The sequence below is a fragment of the Biomphalaria glabrata genome, chromosome 9 (genome assembly GCF_947242115.1).
Source record: "Biomphalaria glabrata chromosome 9, xgBioGlab47.1, whole genome shotgun sequence".
Classification (NCBI taxonomy): domain Eukaryota; kingdom Metazoa; phylum Mollusca; class Gastropoda; family Planorbidae; genus Biomphalaria; species Biomphalaria glabrata.
In genome coordinates, this window is record NC_074719.1 from 29,025,387 (window position 1) to 29,044,333 (window position 18,947).

General features: G+C 37.0%; 2 protein-coding genes across 3 annotated transcripts in view; one reads left to right on the plus strand and one right to left on the minus strand.

Annotated features, from left to right (window-relative positions):
* The first annotated feature begins 4,222 nt into the window (after positions 1-4,222).
* On the plus strand, positions 4,223-14,380 carry LOC106078341 (uncharacterized). 2 transcript variants are annotated; one of them, XR_008779757.1, is made up of 6 exons: positions 4,223-4,330; positions 6,084-6,220; positions 8,799-8,922; positions 12,446-12,761; positions 12,856-12,983; positions 13,902-14,380. XR_008779757.1 is itself a non-coding variant. In XM_056040978.1 (6 exons), the coding sequence occupies exons 2-6, from the start codon at positions 6,093-6,095 to the stop codon at positions 14,241-14,243; spliced, it is 597 nt and encodes a 198-aa protein (XP_055896953.1). In that variant the 5' UTR covers positions 4,223-4,330; positions 6,084-6,092; the 3' UTR covers positions 14,244-14,380. The 2 variants fall into 2 exon arrangements, 1 of the variants encoding a protein (XP_055896953.1); XM_056040978.1 differs by lacking the exon at positions 12,446-12,761 and having other exon boundaries at positions 13,902-14,075; positions 14,201-14,380.
* LOC106078340 (uncharacterized) overlaps positions 13,202-18,947 on the minus strand; it is a 58,942-nt gene continuing 53,196 nt past the window's right edge. The window contains exon 5 of the mRNA XM_056040977.1: positions 13,202-13,790. Coding sequence (XP_055896952.1) covers positions 13,693-13,790 — 98 coding nt within the window. The 3' untranslated portion in view covers positions 13,202-13,692. The remainder of the gene's footprint in view (positions 13,791-18,947) is intronic.

Here is an 18,947-nt window from a genome sequence, read left to right on the forward strand (position 1 = left end):
CATCATCGTTGACTACATCTCTTCACTAGTTATAATCGATGTGCCAGTTCTTGTTTGACTTGTTGGTCAACTGCACGTAATACACCCGAACAATTACACCCAAACGATTGCAGAGTAATTGGTTGACTTCAAGACAGCCTGAACTAGCAACATCACAATATATTTGCGTGAATATCCGAGAAATGATTTTGCATTATTTATAAACTTCGAAAACTAAAGATCATTACTTTTCTAAGACAGAAAAGATTGATTGGGGCGACTCCCCTTAAAGCCTGAAAAAAGAGTTTACGTACATAAAATCTCTAAATAGATATGTCTGTGAATCGATCGATCAGAATGTATTTCCTGTGTCCAGTCTAGATCTACTATATCAGTCTAGGGTGCTCCTTATTTTTGATGCGCCTTACGTCATTTCCACTTCCTTCTAGACAAAACCAATGCTAACAGAATGACTAAGATAGGCCTAGAGTCTTTTTCTTTGTTTTTTCTCGAGATAGAGGGCGAGAAAGCAATAGTACTTTGTAACACTGTCAAAACAACTAAATCCTCATAGCATTGAAAAGATCAATCTAGATCTATGATCTTTTCGCTACATTCAAATGGGGTCATATAAACGTTAATAAAACTAAATTGATATTTCTTTTTATTTAGACAACAACATATCGAGATGTATGTAGAAAGGGGGGAACAGGGATGGGTGTGTACGAAGGACTAACTTTTCTTATCTTATCTTATATAATACAGACGTTACTTCAAAAAAGAAGATGATTACGTCCTACGCGTCATGCATTTAGTCATGCATATTAACCAATGACTTAAATTCAGCCAAGTCACTGGTTTTCCTGGCTAGCTCAGGCAACCCATTCCATGCTCTAATAGCAGTAGGGAAGAAGGAGTGTTTGTACAAATTTGTCCTAGCATATGGGACAAGGAATGTGCCTTTATCTTTGTGTCTTTCAGAGTATTTTATTAAATTGTGTTTTTGTATTTGAAGATTATGATTCAGTGTTTTATGTATGATTGCTACTCAGTTGATTTTGACGATAAAACTTCCCTTTTCAAAGTCTAATTCCAAGAGCGTATTCAAGAGAGGTTACAAATTTCTACCAGTGGTGGGGCTCCATTAATTAAGTGCAGTGAATAGTCATCTGCCAAAATTGAAAAAGACTAAAAGTGGCTCAACAAAGATGGCTAAGACGGATTTTAGGAGTCAGTTATAGAGATCGGGTCTAAATCAAGGAAATCCTATACCGAAATGGGAGTCGACCCCTTAGTAAGGTTGTGACAGAGCGTCGCGTGAGGTTTGCGGGACATGTTCTCCGACAAAATGAATTACGCATAATGAGAGTTGCGATGAATCCTAATACAACTTGGCGCCAACTTGGCTTTCAATATCAGAAATAGTGCTTGGCGGCGGGGATCCGCCTCGCGCTGGGGGAGCTCTAGCGCTCCCAAAGATCCCTTGCTGACAAGGGCGAGGAGTCTACAATTTTTTCACTAACTCCAGGAAGAACCTATTCTTGGGCACAATAAACGTCTTCCAAAAGAATGAAGGGTCAGAATGTAATAGAGATTAATTATGTACATACACACACACATCCATACAAACATATACATATATATATATATATACTTTTTTAGGGGGGGAGCCGGGGGGATCCCCCCCATCCCCCCACCAAAAAAAATCCATGATATATATATATATATATATTTTTTGGCGGGTGGGGGGACAAACCCCTCCCGAAAAAAATCCTGGCTACGCCCATGCAATATAACAATATAGATACATGTATTCTTTAGTAATAATGTTTTAAAATAATTGGTATTTGAGTAGAAACTTAGCTACAAACAGAGCTAAATGCATATTCTGCCATGTTGGTATGTAATCTGTATTTAAGTCATTGGTATAGTGAAGTAACCAGCTTAGACAGAAACAGTCCGCTGCATTCATGGAAAGTATGATTACTGGAAGTATTATAGCATAGCAAATAGATTAGAAGCTTAAGAAAGGTATGCAATAGCATGCATAATACGTATATTGACTCCAAATTCTGGAAATATAAAATATCAGGTTGTACATAGTTTCTATTGGCTTATAAAATAAACTTTATTTACATTAAAAATGTAAGCGCTGTCTGCCTTTATGTATTGTAGGCTACAATCAACTCTTACTCTCCATTATTATTTAACACGTTCTGATGGAATCAACGTTGGTATCGTTAGTCAGGAGAGAAAGAGTTAATTCTATCCTTGAAGAAGTCGAAAAAAAAAGCAAAACAAAAACTTGAAAAAAAAAATCATTTTCTCCTTCAGCAGGACATTCAAGAAACTTGGCACTAACTGTACAGGTGCATACAAGGAAACAAGAGGAATGGAACTAACTGTACAGGTGCATACAAGGAAACAAGAGGAATGGAACTAACTGTACAGGTGCATACAAGGAAACAAGAGGAATGGAACTAACTGTACAGGTGCATACAAGGAAACAAGAGGAATGGAACTAACTGTACAGGTGCATACAAGGAAACAAGAGGAATGGAACTAACTGTACAGGTGCATACAAGGAAACAAGAGAAACTGAGTCCCTTACTTACCTTGAACTGTCTTACCTTGAACTGTCTTACCTTGAACTGTCTTACCTTGAACTGTCTTACCTTGAACTGTCTTACCTTGAACTGTCTTACCTTGAACTGTCTTACCTTGAACTGTCTCCACACCAATAGATGGAAGTTTCACTTTGACGTGGTTTTGGTGTCCAGATGGTCAATGTCATTACGTCATCGTGGTCCAAACTATCCTGCTCTTCAATTTAGAAATCCTGTTTGTTCAACTGATGAAAGTCTCAGCGCTAGTTGGTCATGATGAGCTCAAGACGTTTTAACTTAAGTCAAAAATAGAAAGGCACCTAAGTATAACATTGACTCCAGGAAGTAATTCTATCCAGGCTTGAAAGATGGTGGAACTGTCCATAAAGAATCTATAGGGAAAACAAAACAGGGCATACGTAGTGTATGATTTAGTGCCAAGACCACTTCTAGGGGGGAAGAGGAGAGACTAGTCAAACACTCTCACAGGAACCCGACGTTCCAATGCGGAGTAAAATGTCAACAAATTCCGTATCGACAGCAAGTCAATGAAATGAAGACGCTTACTCTCCCATACTGAAATTCAAGAGATGATTGCTACTGAGTTGCTTTATGTGGATGATTGCTACTGAGTTGCTTTATGTGGATGATTGCTACTGAGCTGCTTTATATGGGTGATTGCTACTGAGCTGCTTTATATGGGTGATTGCTACTGAGCTGCTTTATATGGGTGATTGCTACTGAGTTGCTTTATGTGGATGATTGCTACTGAGCTGCTTTATATGGGTGATTGCTACTGAGCTGCTTTGTGTGGATGATTGCTACTGAGTTGCTTTATGTGGATGATTGCTACTGAGTTGCTTTATGTGGATGATTGCTACTGAGCTGCTTTGTGTGGATGATTGCTACTGAGTTGCTTTATGTGGATGATTGCTACTGAGTTGCTTTATGTGGATGATTGCTACTGAGCTGCTTTGTGTGGATGATTGCTACTGAGTTGCTTTATGTGGATGATTGCTACTGAGCATCTACATGTCACTGACACTATCCTTTGTCTACATTGACGTGTCACGATAACTGATTGCAACATTATCATATTGATTTATATATATATATTAAGGAAAAAAACTAACAATCAATATTTACTAATTGTATTTACTAGTTTAAAAACGATTTGTTGAATTAAAGAATTATTTGATATCTTGTGTTCAATGCATGGATGTAAAATAGACCTATATCTTGTGGTCAATGCATCGATGATCAATGTAAAGTAGACCTATATCTTATTCAGTGAATGCTCAGTACTAGGCTATATAAAGATTAAGACACTGGCAGACGTTTTTTAGGTTGCCTTTTGAAGAAAATAGATTATATAACAAACAAAAATCTATACACATGTAACAAACACAACCTATGCCCTAAAATCAGATCAAAAGTTTCATGGGATTAAAATTTAAAACAACATTATTATCTAGGCCTGTAATTAAAAAATGAAAAATCCAAAACTTTTAGAATGCTGTGGATTCATCCTAGACTTATATATACTACTTGTATTACTCTATGGGATTCCTCCTATGTTTGGCTGTAGTATTGGTGCAACCCAAAACGGGAATTCCCCATTCTAATGTTTTAGTCTTCCCGTTTCTGTGGTTTTGAACCAATTGAAATGTCTCGATGTAGAAACTAGACTGGAGTCCATCGAGATTCTAGACACCACATTAAGTAGACTTCTTACCAGGCGAGACGTAAGTCCATCGTGAGCTCAACCCTCCGAGTAGATCTCGAGGACTTTATTTAAATAAAATTTAATCCATTTCAGACATTTATCCAACCTTATTTATCTATTTAAATAACTTTATTTATCTATTTAACTAACTTTATCTATTTAGATCTAACTAACTTTATCTATTTAACTAACTTTATTTATCTATTTAACTAACTTTAATTATCTATTTAGCAAACTTTATTTATCTATTTAACTAACTTTATTTATCTTTTTAACTAACTTTATTTAGATCTATCTAGTTATAAAATTAGCCAACCTTCAGTTAGGCCCTTCTATTGGCCGATTTTACTGATTGCTCCGAATTGGGCCCCGCGTCTGGCAGGGGCCCCGCGTCTGGCAGGGGCCCCGCCATTTACATTTTGCATATCGCTATCAGTCATGGCTCTTATCACAGGATTTTAAAGATGTAGGACTTGAACGGTTAAGATATTTAATGTTTCATGTGATTTCTCTAGATGTAACTTTAATGAATGTCATACATAATGTTTAGTACGTCTACGCTTTGAAAGACATTTGAAAGGCACCAAGTACGTTTCAACAGACTACCACAGTTATACGAGAGTGGGTACATGATAGATGGTTGAAATCCTGGGATGAATCCGAAACTGCATGGGAGTCTGGTAGCACATGCGCCACCCTAACCGAGAGGACCCGTGGCGGAGGCTAAAAAGGTCGGAACAGTCGATAATAGCGCAGTGGCGTACGGGACACTTCCCAATTTGTGCATACCTAGCCTGGTTTCGGCCCAATTATGATACCCGTTGCCGACACTGCGGGGAGACTATCCAATGGTCAACTAGTTTTGTGTGGAAGCTATGAGGCACTACGCCACACAGCAGAGTTCCTTACCAGAGACATAGGTCTCCTTGTCTTGTCACCAATTGGAGTTCATCTCAGGTCAAAGAAGCTTATCCGAACTCAAGTCAAATTGATCAAAACCTTCGGTCAGTCATTCTCCAAGAACAATGGAAACAATATCGCACTTATATATCTATTGAATCTCTTACAAGCAGAGACATCAATTTCCTAACAAACGTTGGTCAGAAGACAGGCCCAGTTAGTCTGTGTTATTGTATTAGTAATGGTAACGGTTTTTTTTTAGGAAAAATTCCAATTCATACTTTGTTATTCTACCTTAGACGTACACCAATTTGCTTGTGAAGTTCAGTTTTGAGTTGCTTCCTGTGCATAGTGTATAATAAATGTTGATATACTGATGTACTAATTAAAATTAGTTATTGTAAAAAAAAAATAGAAGAGGGGCCTCGCCAGCATCCATGAAATCGGGCCCTGCTTTGAGTCAGACTCCTCCTTCATGTTGCTATGTTGTCTTTAGACTGTCGCAATCAGATATTTTAAAGAAACAAGGGAATGTAGCTCTAAACCTGTACAGGCTTGAAATGTTTGACCGCACGACTCTTTACAAGAGCATAATGACGTAGTCTTTAACTTGTGGCACGTGAGAAGAAACAAATTCTCTGAATACTAAATGACAACCACGCTTACACTTTACCTGTTTACACACACACACACACTCGCGTTATTTTTAGATTATTTCATTCATTGGGACTTTCCCTTTAAAGATCCTGAAGCGCTCAATCCAATCATAGCTTACATGTATTGTTTCCCTTGAAATGAACATTCAATCATAGCTTACATGTATTGTTTCCCTTGAAATGAACATTCAATCAATGTCTTGCTATTGTTTGTAGTTGTAGAAAATGTCCACTAGAAGATCCTCTTCATCTTATGTGTCTAACGTCCATCAAGGCTACAAGAGACTGGCTCGTATGTCAGCAGAATCGGAAAAATTCTCGAGCAAATATTCCGACGCTGATAGTGAAGATCTGTGAGTAACCCACAGGACACTCGATAAGACAAAGAACAAGACTGACAGTCAGCAAAACTAACAAAGAACAAGACTGACAGTAAGCAAAACTAACAAAGAACAAGACTGACAGTAAGCAAAACTAACAAAGAACAAGACTGACAGTAAGCAAAACTAACAAAGAACAAGACTGACAGTAATCAAAACTAACAAAGAACAAAACTGACAGTAATCAAAACTAACAAAGAACAAAACTGACAAAAAAGAAAACTGACAAAGAACAATATTGACAATCAAGAATATTAACAATCAACAATATTGACAATCAACAATATTGACAATCAACAATATTGACAATCAACAATATTGACAATCAACAATATTGGCAATCAACAATATTAAGACATAAGAATGCTTTATTGATCCTTATGGAAATTTGTGATTACGAGGACTCTTTTCTCATTAAAATACAACACAACAGAAACATACACATAAATACAACAGACACAACATAAAATATTGCCAAAGAACAAGACTGACAAAGAACAAGACTGACAAAGAACAAGACTGACAAAAGAACAAGACTGACAAAAGAACAAGATTGACAAAGAACAAAGCTGACAAAGAACAAGATTGACAAAGAACAAGATTGACAAAGACTTTTGAAAAAGAACAAGATTGACAAAGAACAAGATTGACAAAGAACAAGATTGACAAAGAACAAGACTTTGAGAAAGAACAAGACTTTGACAAAGAACAAGATTGACTTTATTTTACTTCATTTCTCTTGCCCGTTTCACAGTGAACTGAAGAGGTCAGGTGAATGCGTGTGGGCAGCTACGAATGAAATAAAACGTTTGGTGAACGCCGCAGGGGGAAAAGCTTAGAGCGCTACCCCAGAACCCCCTCCCCTCAGTTGTCAAAGAGGAGAGGCACCAAAGTAGTTTTTTCCTTTCCACTGAAGGTTGAGAAGCACTTCTTTAAATTGATATATATATATAGGCGCCTTAGCTGACATAAATGAGAGCACTTGGTTGCATGCAGCTTCAGAACGAGACAGCTGGAGCTCACTCACAAAGGCCGCGGATACACAACTGAGACCAAAACAAAATTCACTGCCGAGGACAGACGCAGACGGCGAAAAGAAAATCTAAATCAACCACTGACGGACGATGGCTACGCTTGCTCTGGATGTGGCAAAATATGTATGTCGCAGCTGGGGCTGCGTAGCCACGGGAATACTGCATTCCTAATTAATCTTCGGACTCGAAGACAAGCCTAATTATCATTTTATATATATAATTTAGAGGTGCACCGGGTAGTACTTTTTGATATTCGGCCGGAGCCAGAGCCGGATACGAATACCTAAGTGTCTTGTAAATAGCTTGTGTTTCTGATAATTTTACGAAACTGTTAAATGATATACCTATATTGGTTGGTATTATTTTTTCGTTTTAAATATCTTATTGTTTTCAACTCTGTTACTGATTGATTTATTCAAGCTTAACAGTATTTATAAACAGATAGGCCTATCACAAATTCCTTTGTGTAGCATGAGCGTGTCTGTGTGTATGTACGAGACCACCAACTAATTAAGGCAGTGTGTGGGAGGGAGAATGTAAAATAAGTATATAGTATAGTGGTTGGATGTATGTGTTCAGTCATCAGACTTGTAATTTAAAGTCCTAAGACCGCTTCTGGCTCTGGCTTCAGGGGCTCAATACTAATAGTAGTTGTTAGTTAATAGTTAGAATCTGAAGCATAGAACAAGATACAGTTTGCGGAATCTTTTAAACGCGAGAATACAAATGTCTCTGGAAATACAGGTACAGAAAAATGGGAACACCTCAAGTCCACCATACAAAAGACTTTCCAGGACATCTTTGGAAGAAAAATTACAAAACAAAATGATTGGTTTGACTCTAAATCAGCTATTTTAGCGCCTGTCATCAACGTAACCTGTTAAACCTGAAAGTAGCTAGAGCCACTGTACAGAGGACAGCAAGGATCTGTGCCAATGAATATTGGGTAGAGCTCAGTGAGAATATTCAGCTCGCAGCCCAAGTGGGCAACATAAGAGGGATGTATGAAGGAATCAAAGAGGCTCTCGGACCCTCTCAAAACAAGTCAGCACCTCTTAAATCAACTACTGGGGAAATTATCACAGACAAGTGCCAACAAATGCACAGATGGGTTGAGCATTACTCTGAGCTCTACGCCACAACAAGCTCAGTCTCTGACTCAGTCCTTAAGGCTTAAGGAAATGAACGAGCTAGATGAAACACCCACCCTGTCAGAGCTCAACAAAGCCATAGACAACATGGCTGCCCGCAAAGCACCCGGATGCGATGGTATCCCCACAGATCTTCTAACACATTGCAAAACTACTCTAATCCAACCTCTACACGAACTGCTTTGCAAATGTTGTCAAGAAGGTCTACTAACAAACGTGGTAAATTCTTGTTTAGGTTTAAACCCAAGATACTAACAAACGTGGTAAATTCTTGTCTAGTTTAAACCCAAGATACTAACAAACGTGGTAAATTCTTGTTTAGGTTTAAACCCAAGATACTAACAAACGTGGTAAATTCTTGTCTAGGTTTAAACCCAAGATACTAACAAACGTGGTCAGAGAAGAGAAGATTCAAACCATTAACCAGCGAGTCACTCGACCAACAGCCAACTCACTTCGTCTGCCACCATTTCATTCCCAGGATCAGATGGTCAGTACATGCTTAGATTGACCTAGGTCTTCAGATGGTCAGTACATGCTTAGATTGACCTAGGACTTGACTATTTTATAATTCGAGCCACTAGTTAGTGTTAAGCTTAGACTTTTTTTTCTGAAGCTCAGAAGATATTTAAAACCTAGCTGGGTGGCTGCATTGTCACGTGGTATGCTCTTCGGAAAGTTGTCATGATGATCCGAGTTCGAACCCACCCCGCTGCTCTACCGACCTGCAGAAGGTTTCTTTCATTTCAGAAAGAATGTCCAAACCTTTAAAACAAATGGACGCGTTCGTTTGAAGACCTCCTTGATTAAGTTAGGATAAGCCAGGCGTGCCAGTCTTTCGATATCTGCCACCACTTCATGTAGTGTCTCGCCTGGTTTTTGTTGCCGAGTCTTCAATTGCACCCTATAAACCTCCTTCATGTGTTCGTCCCCAAATCGCAATTCCATTGTTCTAACAATGGCCTCATAATCTTGCTGGTCGTTAACTCTCTGTAGCACTGCAGAAACCTTTGCTCGTGACAAGAGCAGTAATCCAGTCGCTTTTTGATCGTTCGTACTCAAGTTGTTCACTTTTGTAGCGCCTTAAATGGACTTTTATTAGTCTGTTTACGAAACTATACCATCAAAAATAGAGGTGACTTGACTTTCCAAGTTGCTTCACTCTATTGCTTTAATGCCTTTAACTTTGCCCAGCTTGACTGCCTGGATCTCGTCACTAAGGACTTGAATTTTCTGCTTCACCTCCACTGTAAGCTGTGACTTCCCTGCGGCCATTTCCTCCCTTAACTTCTGAATGCCTCCAGATCTCTTTCAGACCAGTCGCCATTGTTTGCATTGACCCTAGAACTTTTTTTTTGCATTTCATTCAATATTTCGCCGAGTTCAGCCTTCATTTCAAACTCGTGAGTGCCCGGGTCGAACCCATCTTTTTTCAAGGCATCTCTCAGACAGCTAACGAAGACTTCTTTGTTTCCTGACGTTACGATCTCCCGTCTCTTAAAAACTCCTGACGTTACGATCTCCCGTCTCTTAAAAACTCCTGACGTTACGATCTCCCGTCTCTTTAAAACTCCTGACGTTACGATCTCCCGTCTCTTAAAAACTCCTGACGTTACGATCTCCCGACTCTTTAAAACTCCTGACGTTACGATCTCCCGTCTCTTTAAAACTCCTGAAGTTACGATCTCCCGTCTCTTTAAAACTCCTGACGTTACGATCTCCCGTCTCTTTAAAACTCCTGACGTTACGATCTCCCGTCTCTTTAAAACTCCTGACGTTACGATCTCCCGTCTCTTTAAAACTCCTGACGTTACGATCTCCCGTCTCTTTAAAACTCCTGACGTTACGATCTCCCGTCTCTTAAAAACTCCTGACGGATTTCGGGAGCTCATGTAGGCGTTTAGAAGTAGACATTGTTGGTAAGTAGAGTACACGATAGCCCGCTGCTGATACCAGAACGTGGGTTGTAAGAGTAAACAAAAAGAACTGACCGATTCCCCGACCCCGCTATCACTTAGATAGCAGACTTCTGACCGAAACCCAATCTAGTCGTAATGAGTCATTGATCCCGGGAAAAGAAATATTGTACAAAACTCCAAATTGAATTCACAAACAAACAAACAAAACACACACACACATACACAAAACAACTGTCCTCAATCTATCAATGGACAAAAACAAAAACTAACGTCTCTTGCACGACATGACCTAAATTGTGAGGATGTGCTATAAAAACTAAACTCCTCAATCCTAATGTGACGTAACACTAATACACTTCCGCTTTCCAGTCTTAAAAACAAAAACATCACACTAGTTCGCACGTGGTAGAACACAATAGTTAGTTAGGGGGAAGAAAGTTAACAATATTTTAGTTCCAGAACAAGGCGAAACTCTTTCTAGGAGTTTAGTGTTAGTGCAAACAAACGCGTGAAATGACATTTTCTTTGAACGTTTTAGCTTTAAATCAATAAATTCATGGTCTATTAGCTTTGTTTATGCATATCAATAAATTCATTGTCTATTAGCTTTGTTTTTTTGCATATCAATAAATTCATGGTCTATTAGCTTTGTTTATGCATATCAATAAATTCATGGTCTATTAGCTTTGTGTATGCATATCAATAAATTTATTGTCTATTAGCTTTGTTTATGCATATCAATAAATTTATGGTCTATTAGCTTTGTTTATGCATATCAATAAATTCATTGTCTATTAGCTTTGTTTATGCATATCAATAAATTCATGGTCTATTAGCTTTGTTTATGCATATCAATAAATTCATTGTCTATTAGCTTTGTTTATGCATATCAATAAATTCATTGTCTATTAGCTTTGTTTATGCATATCAATAAATTCATTGTCTATTAGCTTTGTTTATGCATATCAATAAATTCATTGTCTATTAGCTTTGTTTATGCATATCAATAAATTCATTGTCTATTAGCTTTGTTTTTTTGCATATCAATAAATTCATGGTCTATTAGCTTTGTTTATGCATATCAATAAATTCATTGTTTATTAGCTTTGTTTATGCATATCAATAAATTCATGGTCTATTAGCTTTGTTTATGCATATCAATAAATTCATTGTCTATTAGCTTTGTTTATGCATATCAATAAATTCATGGTCTATTAGCTTTGTTTATGCATATCAATAAATTCATTGTCTATTAGCTTTGTTTATGCATATCAATAAATTCATTGTCTATTAGCTTTGTTTATACATATCAATAAATTCATTGTCTATTAGCTTTGTTTATGCATATCAATAAATCCATTGTCTATTAGCTTTGTTTATGCATATCAATAAATTCATTGTCTATTAGCTTTGTTTATGCATATCAATAAATTCATTGTCTATTAGCTTTGTTTTTTTGCATATCAATAAATTCATGGTCTATTAGCTTTGTTTATGCATATCAATAAATTCATTGTTTATTAGCTTTGTTTATGCATATCAATAAATTCATTGTCTATTAGCTTTGTTTATGCATATCAATAAATTCATTGTCTATTAGCTTTGTTTATGCATATCAATAAATTCATTGTCTATTAGCTTTGTTTATGCATATCAATAAATTCATTGTCTATTAGCTTTGTTTATGCATATCAATAAATTCATTGTCTATTAGCTTTGTTTTTTTGCATATCAATAAATTCATGGTCTATTAGCTTTGTTTATGCATATCAATAAATTCATGGTTTATTAGCTTTGTTTATGCATATCAATAAATTCATTGTCTATTAGCTTTGTTTTTTTGCATATCAATAAATTCATGGTCTATTAGCTTTGTTTATGCATATCAATAAATTCATTGTCTATTAGCTTTGTTTATGCATATCAAAGTCTTATATAACAATTAATATAACTATTGTGTATTTTGCTTATAATCATTCTTATAGGGCTCTTATTATGAAAGTTTTGTCAACAACTCAAAAGTATGTGTTTAACAAATGGTCATCTGGGAAATTTCTTTTCTCGACCAGTCAACTTTGGACTTATATGTTTCAGAAACCTTTTCTTGATTGTTGCTTTCTAACGGAAGCTGACTGGACACTCGAAGAAAACCTGTAGTAGTTGCAGTCCTCTGCTTGATACCAGTGCAGCACTGACGTACATCATTTCACAGCACGCTATTACGGGAAACCTGTTCATAAGATGTTCAGAGACTCTAATATTAGACAAATGTTCAACAGGGAAAGAATGTCAATGTCTACGTCTTTTGACTTGTTCAAGACTTTCACAAGTTATCTTTATCAGTTTTTGTGTAGACTACTTATTGACCTCATTTCACAACTTATATCTACTTTGATCAACAGAATGCCAGGTGCTCAACTTCAAATTGATTTTTTTCCCTACAGTTTTAATAAGCTAAAGATTTACATTTTTTTTATATTTTTTCTACTTCACGTTCTGCCCAGATCTCTGTCTTGCATCGTGGCATTAGGATAGTGCTGCTCAATAAAGATGGCGGTTTAAGGGAAGAAAATAGACAGAAGACGGCAAGATGTCCCAATAACATCGGCTCTAGACCAACAGCCCATGGATGGTAAGAATACTCATTTCATTCACGCGCTCTATCGACATCACTTTTACTGACATTACTGCTAACTTCAGGCCAGGATGTCAACTTTGCAAGAAAAAGCTATGCTAATTAAAACACGATTGATTTCCAATGTATAAGAGTTAAATTGTTATTATTCAAATGAGGTAAACTATCCAAAACATTTTCACGTTATTATCTATGCTCATATGTTTTCTGTTCTCAATCCTTTACTATAGTATAATTTTTTTATTTTTTTTTAGCATTATTCAATCAAGAGCTTCTAGTCTGATCCGTGTTTTTGTTCTAGTCTCTAAGTTTATGTAAACAATTTTTATTGCTATTACATTTAAGAATTTGTTTAAACTGTAAGGGGAAGGATAATTGTCATTTAGATAGTTGACTCTGATGAAACAAATCCAGCATTGTCATTTAGATAGTTGACTCTGATGAAACAAATCCAGCATTGTCATTTAGATAGTTGACTCTGATGAAACAAATCCAGCATTGTCATTTAGATAGTTGACTCTGATGAAACAAATCCAGCATTGTCATTTAGATAGTTGACTCTGATGAAACAAATCCAGCATTGTCATTTAGATAGTTGACTCTGATGAAACAAATCCAGCATTGTTATTTAGATAGTTGACTCTGATGAAACAAATCCAGCATTGTTATTTAGATAGTTGACTCTGATGAAACAAATCCAGCATTGTCATTTAGATAGTTGACTCTGATGAAACAAATCCAGCATTGTTATATAGATAGTTGACTCTGATGAAACAAATCCAGCATTGTCATTTAAATAGTTGACTGTAAAAAAAAAGAGTTACAATAATTTTTCTTATTTACTATGAACATATTCAGACAAAACAAAAACTGTTTTCTATTGAATTTTTACATACACTTTCTGTTTCTGATTAGTTCGCGTCCAGTCTATAACAAGTTATGGACTCATCCCAGTAAGGACAGCTATGAACGGAAGTGGCGATCACATGCCCGAACTCTGACAAGTGACTTTTTGCCTGCTGGCCATCTGGGTAAATCTTACTCTCTCTACAAGTTGTCAACTCAAGAGAAGTCCAGACTTGGTCAACGGCGAGCATTTTAAGGAAGAAATATTCACATGTAAAAGATGGGTCATGTTTCTGAATCATCATTTAGTTGCATCATTTTATATCAGAATCAATATTCTAACTTAAAACTGAATATCAACATTTTAGATTCAACAGAGTCAACGTCTGTGAACATCATTCCTCAAAATAACAATTTTGAATCAAATCAATTCCAATCAAATTCGAACTCAACATGAACCATCAAGAAAACCAAAATGTCCGCTGTGATGTACTCAAACATATTGCTCTGTACTGCTATGTGTCTACATTAAAGTGTCAGCGGGTCTATGGGTTCGTCTCTTGAACATTTCTGAGAATGTCTCTTTATCTACAAATATCAGGTGACCGAGCCTCGCTCGGATGAATAATTTGTGAAGGAAGGATATATACCCGAAGTAATTTTGGGAATATTGTTGTAATTACGAAAATGAACGATCGGGTAAAGACTCAATCCAAAGAGTTGCTTTTTCGTTCTGTCAGTTCTCAATGTAATTGTACATGGCGATTAGAATAGAAAGTCCCCCCAACAGTAGGCCTATAGAAAACCACAGCTCACGTCTTAACGTTTTACATTGCTTCTTTCGCGTAAAACTATTGGGCTATTTTTGTAATTACGAAAATGAACGATCAGATAAAAACTACTAATCTGAAGAGTTGCTTTAGTGTTCTGTTAGTTCCAAATGTAATTGCACATGGCGATTAAATATAAAGTCTCTTAAGTCCTCCTATAGTCTAGACCAACCACATCTCACATCCGTCTTATAGTTTTACAATCCATCTTTTGCGTAAAACTATTGTAGGCCTACTATTATTGGCTTGGAAGAAAGTCTTTGCAGTGTTACTTCTCAGATGGTAACGTTCAGACATTTAATTATGGAATTAGTATATATTCATTATGGCTTTAGTACGAAACATCAAGTGACGCAAATCTCTACGTTATAGGGTAAAACAGGCACTTTGTGACAAAGTAAAATGGCAAATTTTTTCTTAATAGACTTAAATCATTGCATTAGTTTTCTAAAGAAACGTTTCCGTGGGGCACCTCTGTTACGCCGAAAAATATGTTCGTCCCCCATACGGGATACGTGCCCTGCCCAGCCTGACTGTCGGACTATAAGAAGTTCATACCGGCTTTTGTCATCCATCCATCCCAGTGGTGCTACAGCCCGTGGAGAGATATGGCCTGCTTTTACAGATCTCTCCATTCAGATCTCTCCTGGGCCTTCCGTCAACACGCCCTAACTCCAAGCTTTTTACCGAGATTTATAATTAAATCAAAAGAGGCTGCAGCGTACGCAAACTCGTTGACCGCTAGATGGATATCATGTTTAGTGTGAGCAAGTAAGGCGCAGAGAAGCTGTGTTATGACCATTTCCTTTGTTTTGGTACAGGACAGTAGGTACAGGACAGTAGACACCGAAGCATGAACACATGGTAATAACTCACCAGCAAAATAATAATAAGGCTAGTCTTCGAGTCCGAAAATCAATGAGGATTGCAGCTGTGACCTACATATTTTGCCACATACAGGGCAAGCATAACCATTGTCCGCGGTGATCGATTAAGATTTTCTTTTAGCGTCTGCGTCTGTCATCGGCAGCAGATTTTAGTTTGGTCTCAAATGTGTATCCGCGTCCTTTGTATAGATGGAATTCTTTAAGTCCGACAGTTACGCAGGACAGAGCAGTATCCTGTATGGGAGACGAATCTCAGACGAACGTATGCCAAAGGCAGTCTTTTTTTGGTTAGCTAAAAAGTGGTCGACGTAACACCGAAACCCTTAAAAGACCAGTTTAGGCGCCAACTTGCCTTAGCTGACCTAGAAGATAGCACAGAACGAGACAGCTGGAGGTCACCAGCAAAATAAACAACAATGTAAAAGGTATCTACACCACTCTACGCAATTAAAGAGTAAACAATTTATTAAGCACTTAAAACACAATAACTAATCATATATCGGCACATTTAATTTCATTACTTTTCTTTCATAGTTCTATGATAAATCAATCTACAGTAAGATGGTGCGCAAATGTTTAATTAGGTCTAATGGTTCTTTAAAACTTGTTCTTGTTTGCAAAGAAATATTTTAGTGTACTGCGATAAGCCTAGTGACGTAAGCAGCGTTTTTCCCGTTTACGTCATGGAAAATTTTCATTCATAAAACATTCTAGCCAAAATTAATTTTTCGATAATGAGGCATTTTCAAACCGATATAACGGTCGACCTCGAGTTTTCCCGATGTGGCCAATGAGTTGTGAAAATTTTTTTCTCACTAATATGCACATACCTTGAAATTTTAAAGAAAATCGTTAGAGCCGTTTTTGAAATACAATTTATATATATATAAATATATATACATACATACATACATACATACATACAAGAATTGCTCGCTTAAGAGTATAGGATATCAGGTGACCGAGCCTCGCTCGGATGAATAATTTGTTAAGGAAGGATATATACCCGAAGTCATTTTGAGAATATTTTTGTACCAGGTGGCCGAACCTCGCTCTGTTAAATAATTTCGGAAGGTTATATACCCGAAGTCATTTTGGGAATATTCTTGTAATTACGAAAATGAACGATCGGATAAAGACTACTAATCTGAAGAGTTGTTTTAGTGTTCTGTTAGTTCTAATTGTAGGCCTAATTGTACATGTCGATTAAATTTAAAGTCTTAAGTCCTCCTACAGTCTAGACAAACTACAGCTCACGTCCGTCTTATAGTTTTACAATCCATCTTTTGCGTTTAACTATTGTAGGCCTAGTATTATTGGCTTGGAAGAAAGTCTTTGCAATGTAACTTCTCTACGTTATAGGGTAAAACATGCACTTAGTGTAAGTAAAATGGCGCATTTTTTCTTATTAGACATAAATCATGGCATTAGTTTTCTAAAGAAACGTTTCCGTGGGGCACCTCTGTTACGCCAAACAATATGCTCGTTACCCATACGGGATACGTGCCCTGCCCAGCCTGACTGTCGGACTATAGGAAGTTCATACCGGCTTTTGCCATCCATCCATCCTAGTGGTGCTATGGCCTGCTTTTACACATCCATCCATTCAGATCTCTCCTGGCCCTAACTCCAAGCTTTTTACCGAGGTTTATAGTTAAATCAAAAGAGGCTGCAGTGTACGCAAACTCGTTGACCGCTAGATGGATATCATGTTTAGTGTGAGCAAGTAAGGCGTAGAGAAGCTGTGTTATGACCATTTCCTTTGTTTTGGTACAGGAGAGGTAGACACTGAAGCATGAACACATGGTAATAATTCACCAGCAAAATAATAATAAGGCTTGTCTTAGAGTCCGAAAATTAATGAGGATTGCAGCTGTGACCTACATATCTTGCCACATCCAGGGCAAGCATAACCATTGTCCGCGATGCTCGATTAAGATTTTCTTTTAGCGTCTGCGTCTGTCCTCGGCAGCAAATTTTCTTTTGGTCTCAAATGTGTATCCGCGGCCTTTGTATAGAGGGAATTCTTTAAGTCCGACAGTTACGCTGGACAGAGCAGTATCCTGTATGGGAGACGAATCTCAGACGAACGCATGCCAAAGGCAGTCTTTTTTGGTGAGCTAAAAGGTGGTCGACGTAACACCGAAACCCTTAAAAGACCAGCTTATGGCGCAAACTTGACTTAGCTGACATAGAAGAGAGCACATGGTTGCATGCAACCTCAGAACGAGACAGATGGAGGTCACCAGCAAAATAAACAACAAAGTAAAAGGTATCTACACCGCTCTACACAATTAAAGTGTAAACAATTTATTAAGCACTTTAAACACAATAACTAATCATATATCGGCACATTTAATTTCATTACTTTTCTTTCATAGTTCTATAATAAATCAATCTACAGTAAGATGGTGCGCAAATGTTTAATTAGGTCTATTGATCCTTTAAAACTCGTTATTGTTTGCAAAGAAATATTTTAGTGTACTGCGGTAAGCCTTGTGACGTAAGCAGCGTTTTTCCCGTTTACGTCATGGAAAATTTTCATGCATAAAACATTCTAGCCAAAATTAATTTTTCGATAATGAGGCATTTTCAAACCGATATAACGGTCGACCTCGAGTTTTCCCGGTGTGGCCAATGAGTTGAGAATTTTTTTCTCACTAATATGCACATACCTTGAAATTTTAAAGAAAATCGTTAGAGCCGTTTTTGAAATAAAATTTATATATATATATATATATATATATATCCTATACTCTTAAGCGAGCAATTCTTGTATGTATGTATGTATATATATTTATATTTATATATATATATAAATTTTATTTCGAAAACGGCTCTAACGATTTTCTTTAAAAGTTCACGGTATGTGCATAATAGTGAGAAAAAAATTCTCAACTCATTGGCCACATCGGGAAAACTCGAGGTCGACCGTTATATCGGTTTGAAAATGCCTCATTATCGAAAAATTAGTTTTGGCTAGAATGTTTTATGAATGAAAATTTTCCATGACGTAAACGGGAAAAACGCTGCTTACGTCACTAGGCTTACCGCAGTACACTAAAATATTTCTTTGCAAACAATAACGAGTTCTAAAGAATCAATAGACCTAATGAAACATTTGCGCACCATCTTACTGTAGATTAATTTATTATAGAACTATGAAAGAAAAGTAATGAAATAAAATGTGCCGATTTATGATTAGTTATTGTGTTTTAAGTGCTTAATAAATTGTTTACTCTTTAATTGCGTAGAGTGGTGTAAATACCTTTGACATTGTTGTTTATTTTGCTGGTGACCTCCAGCTGTCTCGTTCTGTGCTATCTTCTATGTCAGCTAAGGCAAGTTGGCGCCTAAACTGGTCTTTTAAGCGTTACGGTGTTACGTCGACCACTTTT

Excerpts from the sequence above, each read along its gene's own strand:
- LOC106078341 (XM_056040978.1), top strand. The coding sequence starts at position 6,093 with ATGTCCACTAGAAGATCCTCTTCATCTTATGTGTCTAACGTCCATCAA. Across the intron at positions 6,221-8,798 it reads GACGCTGATAGTGAAGATCT|GTTTAAACCCAAGATACTAA; the intron begins GTGAGTAACCCA and ends ATTCTTGTCTAG. Across the intron at positions 14,076-14,200 it reads AAGTCCAGACTTGGTCAACG|ATTCAACAGAGTCAACGTCT; the intron begins GCGAGCATTTTA and ends TCAACATTTTAG.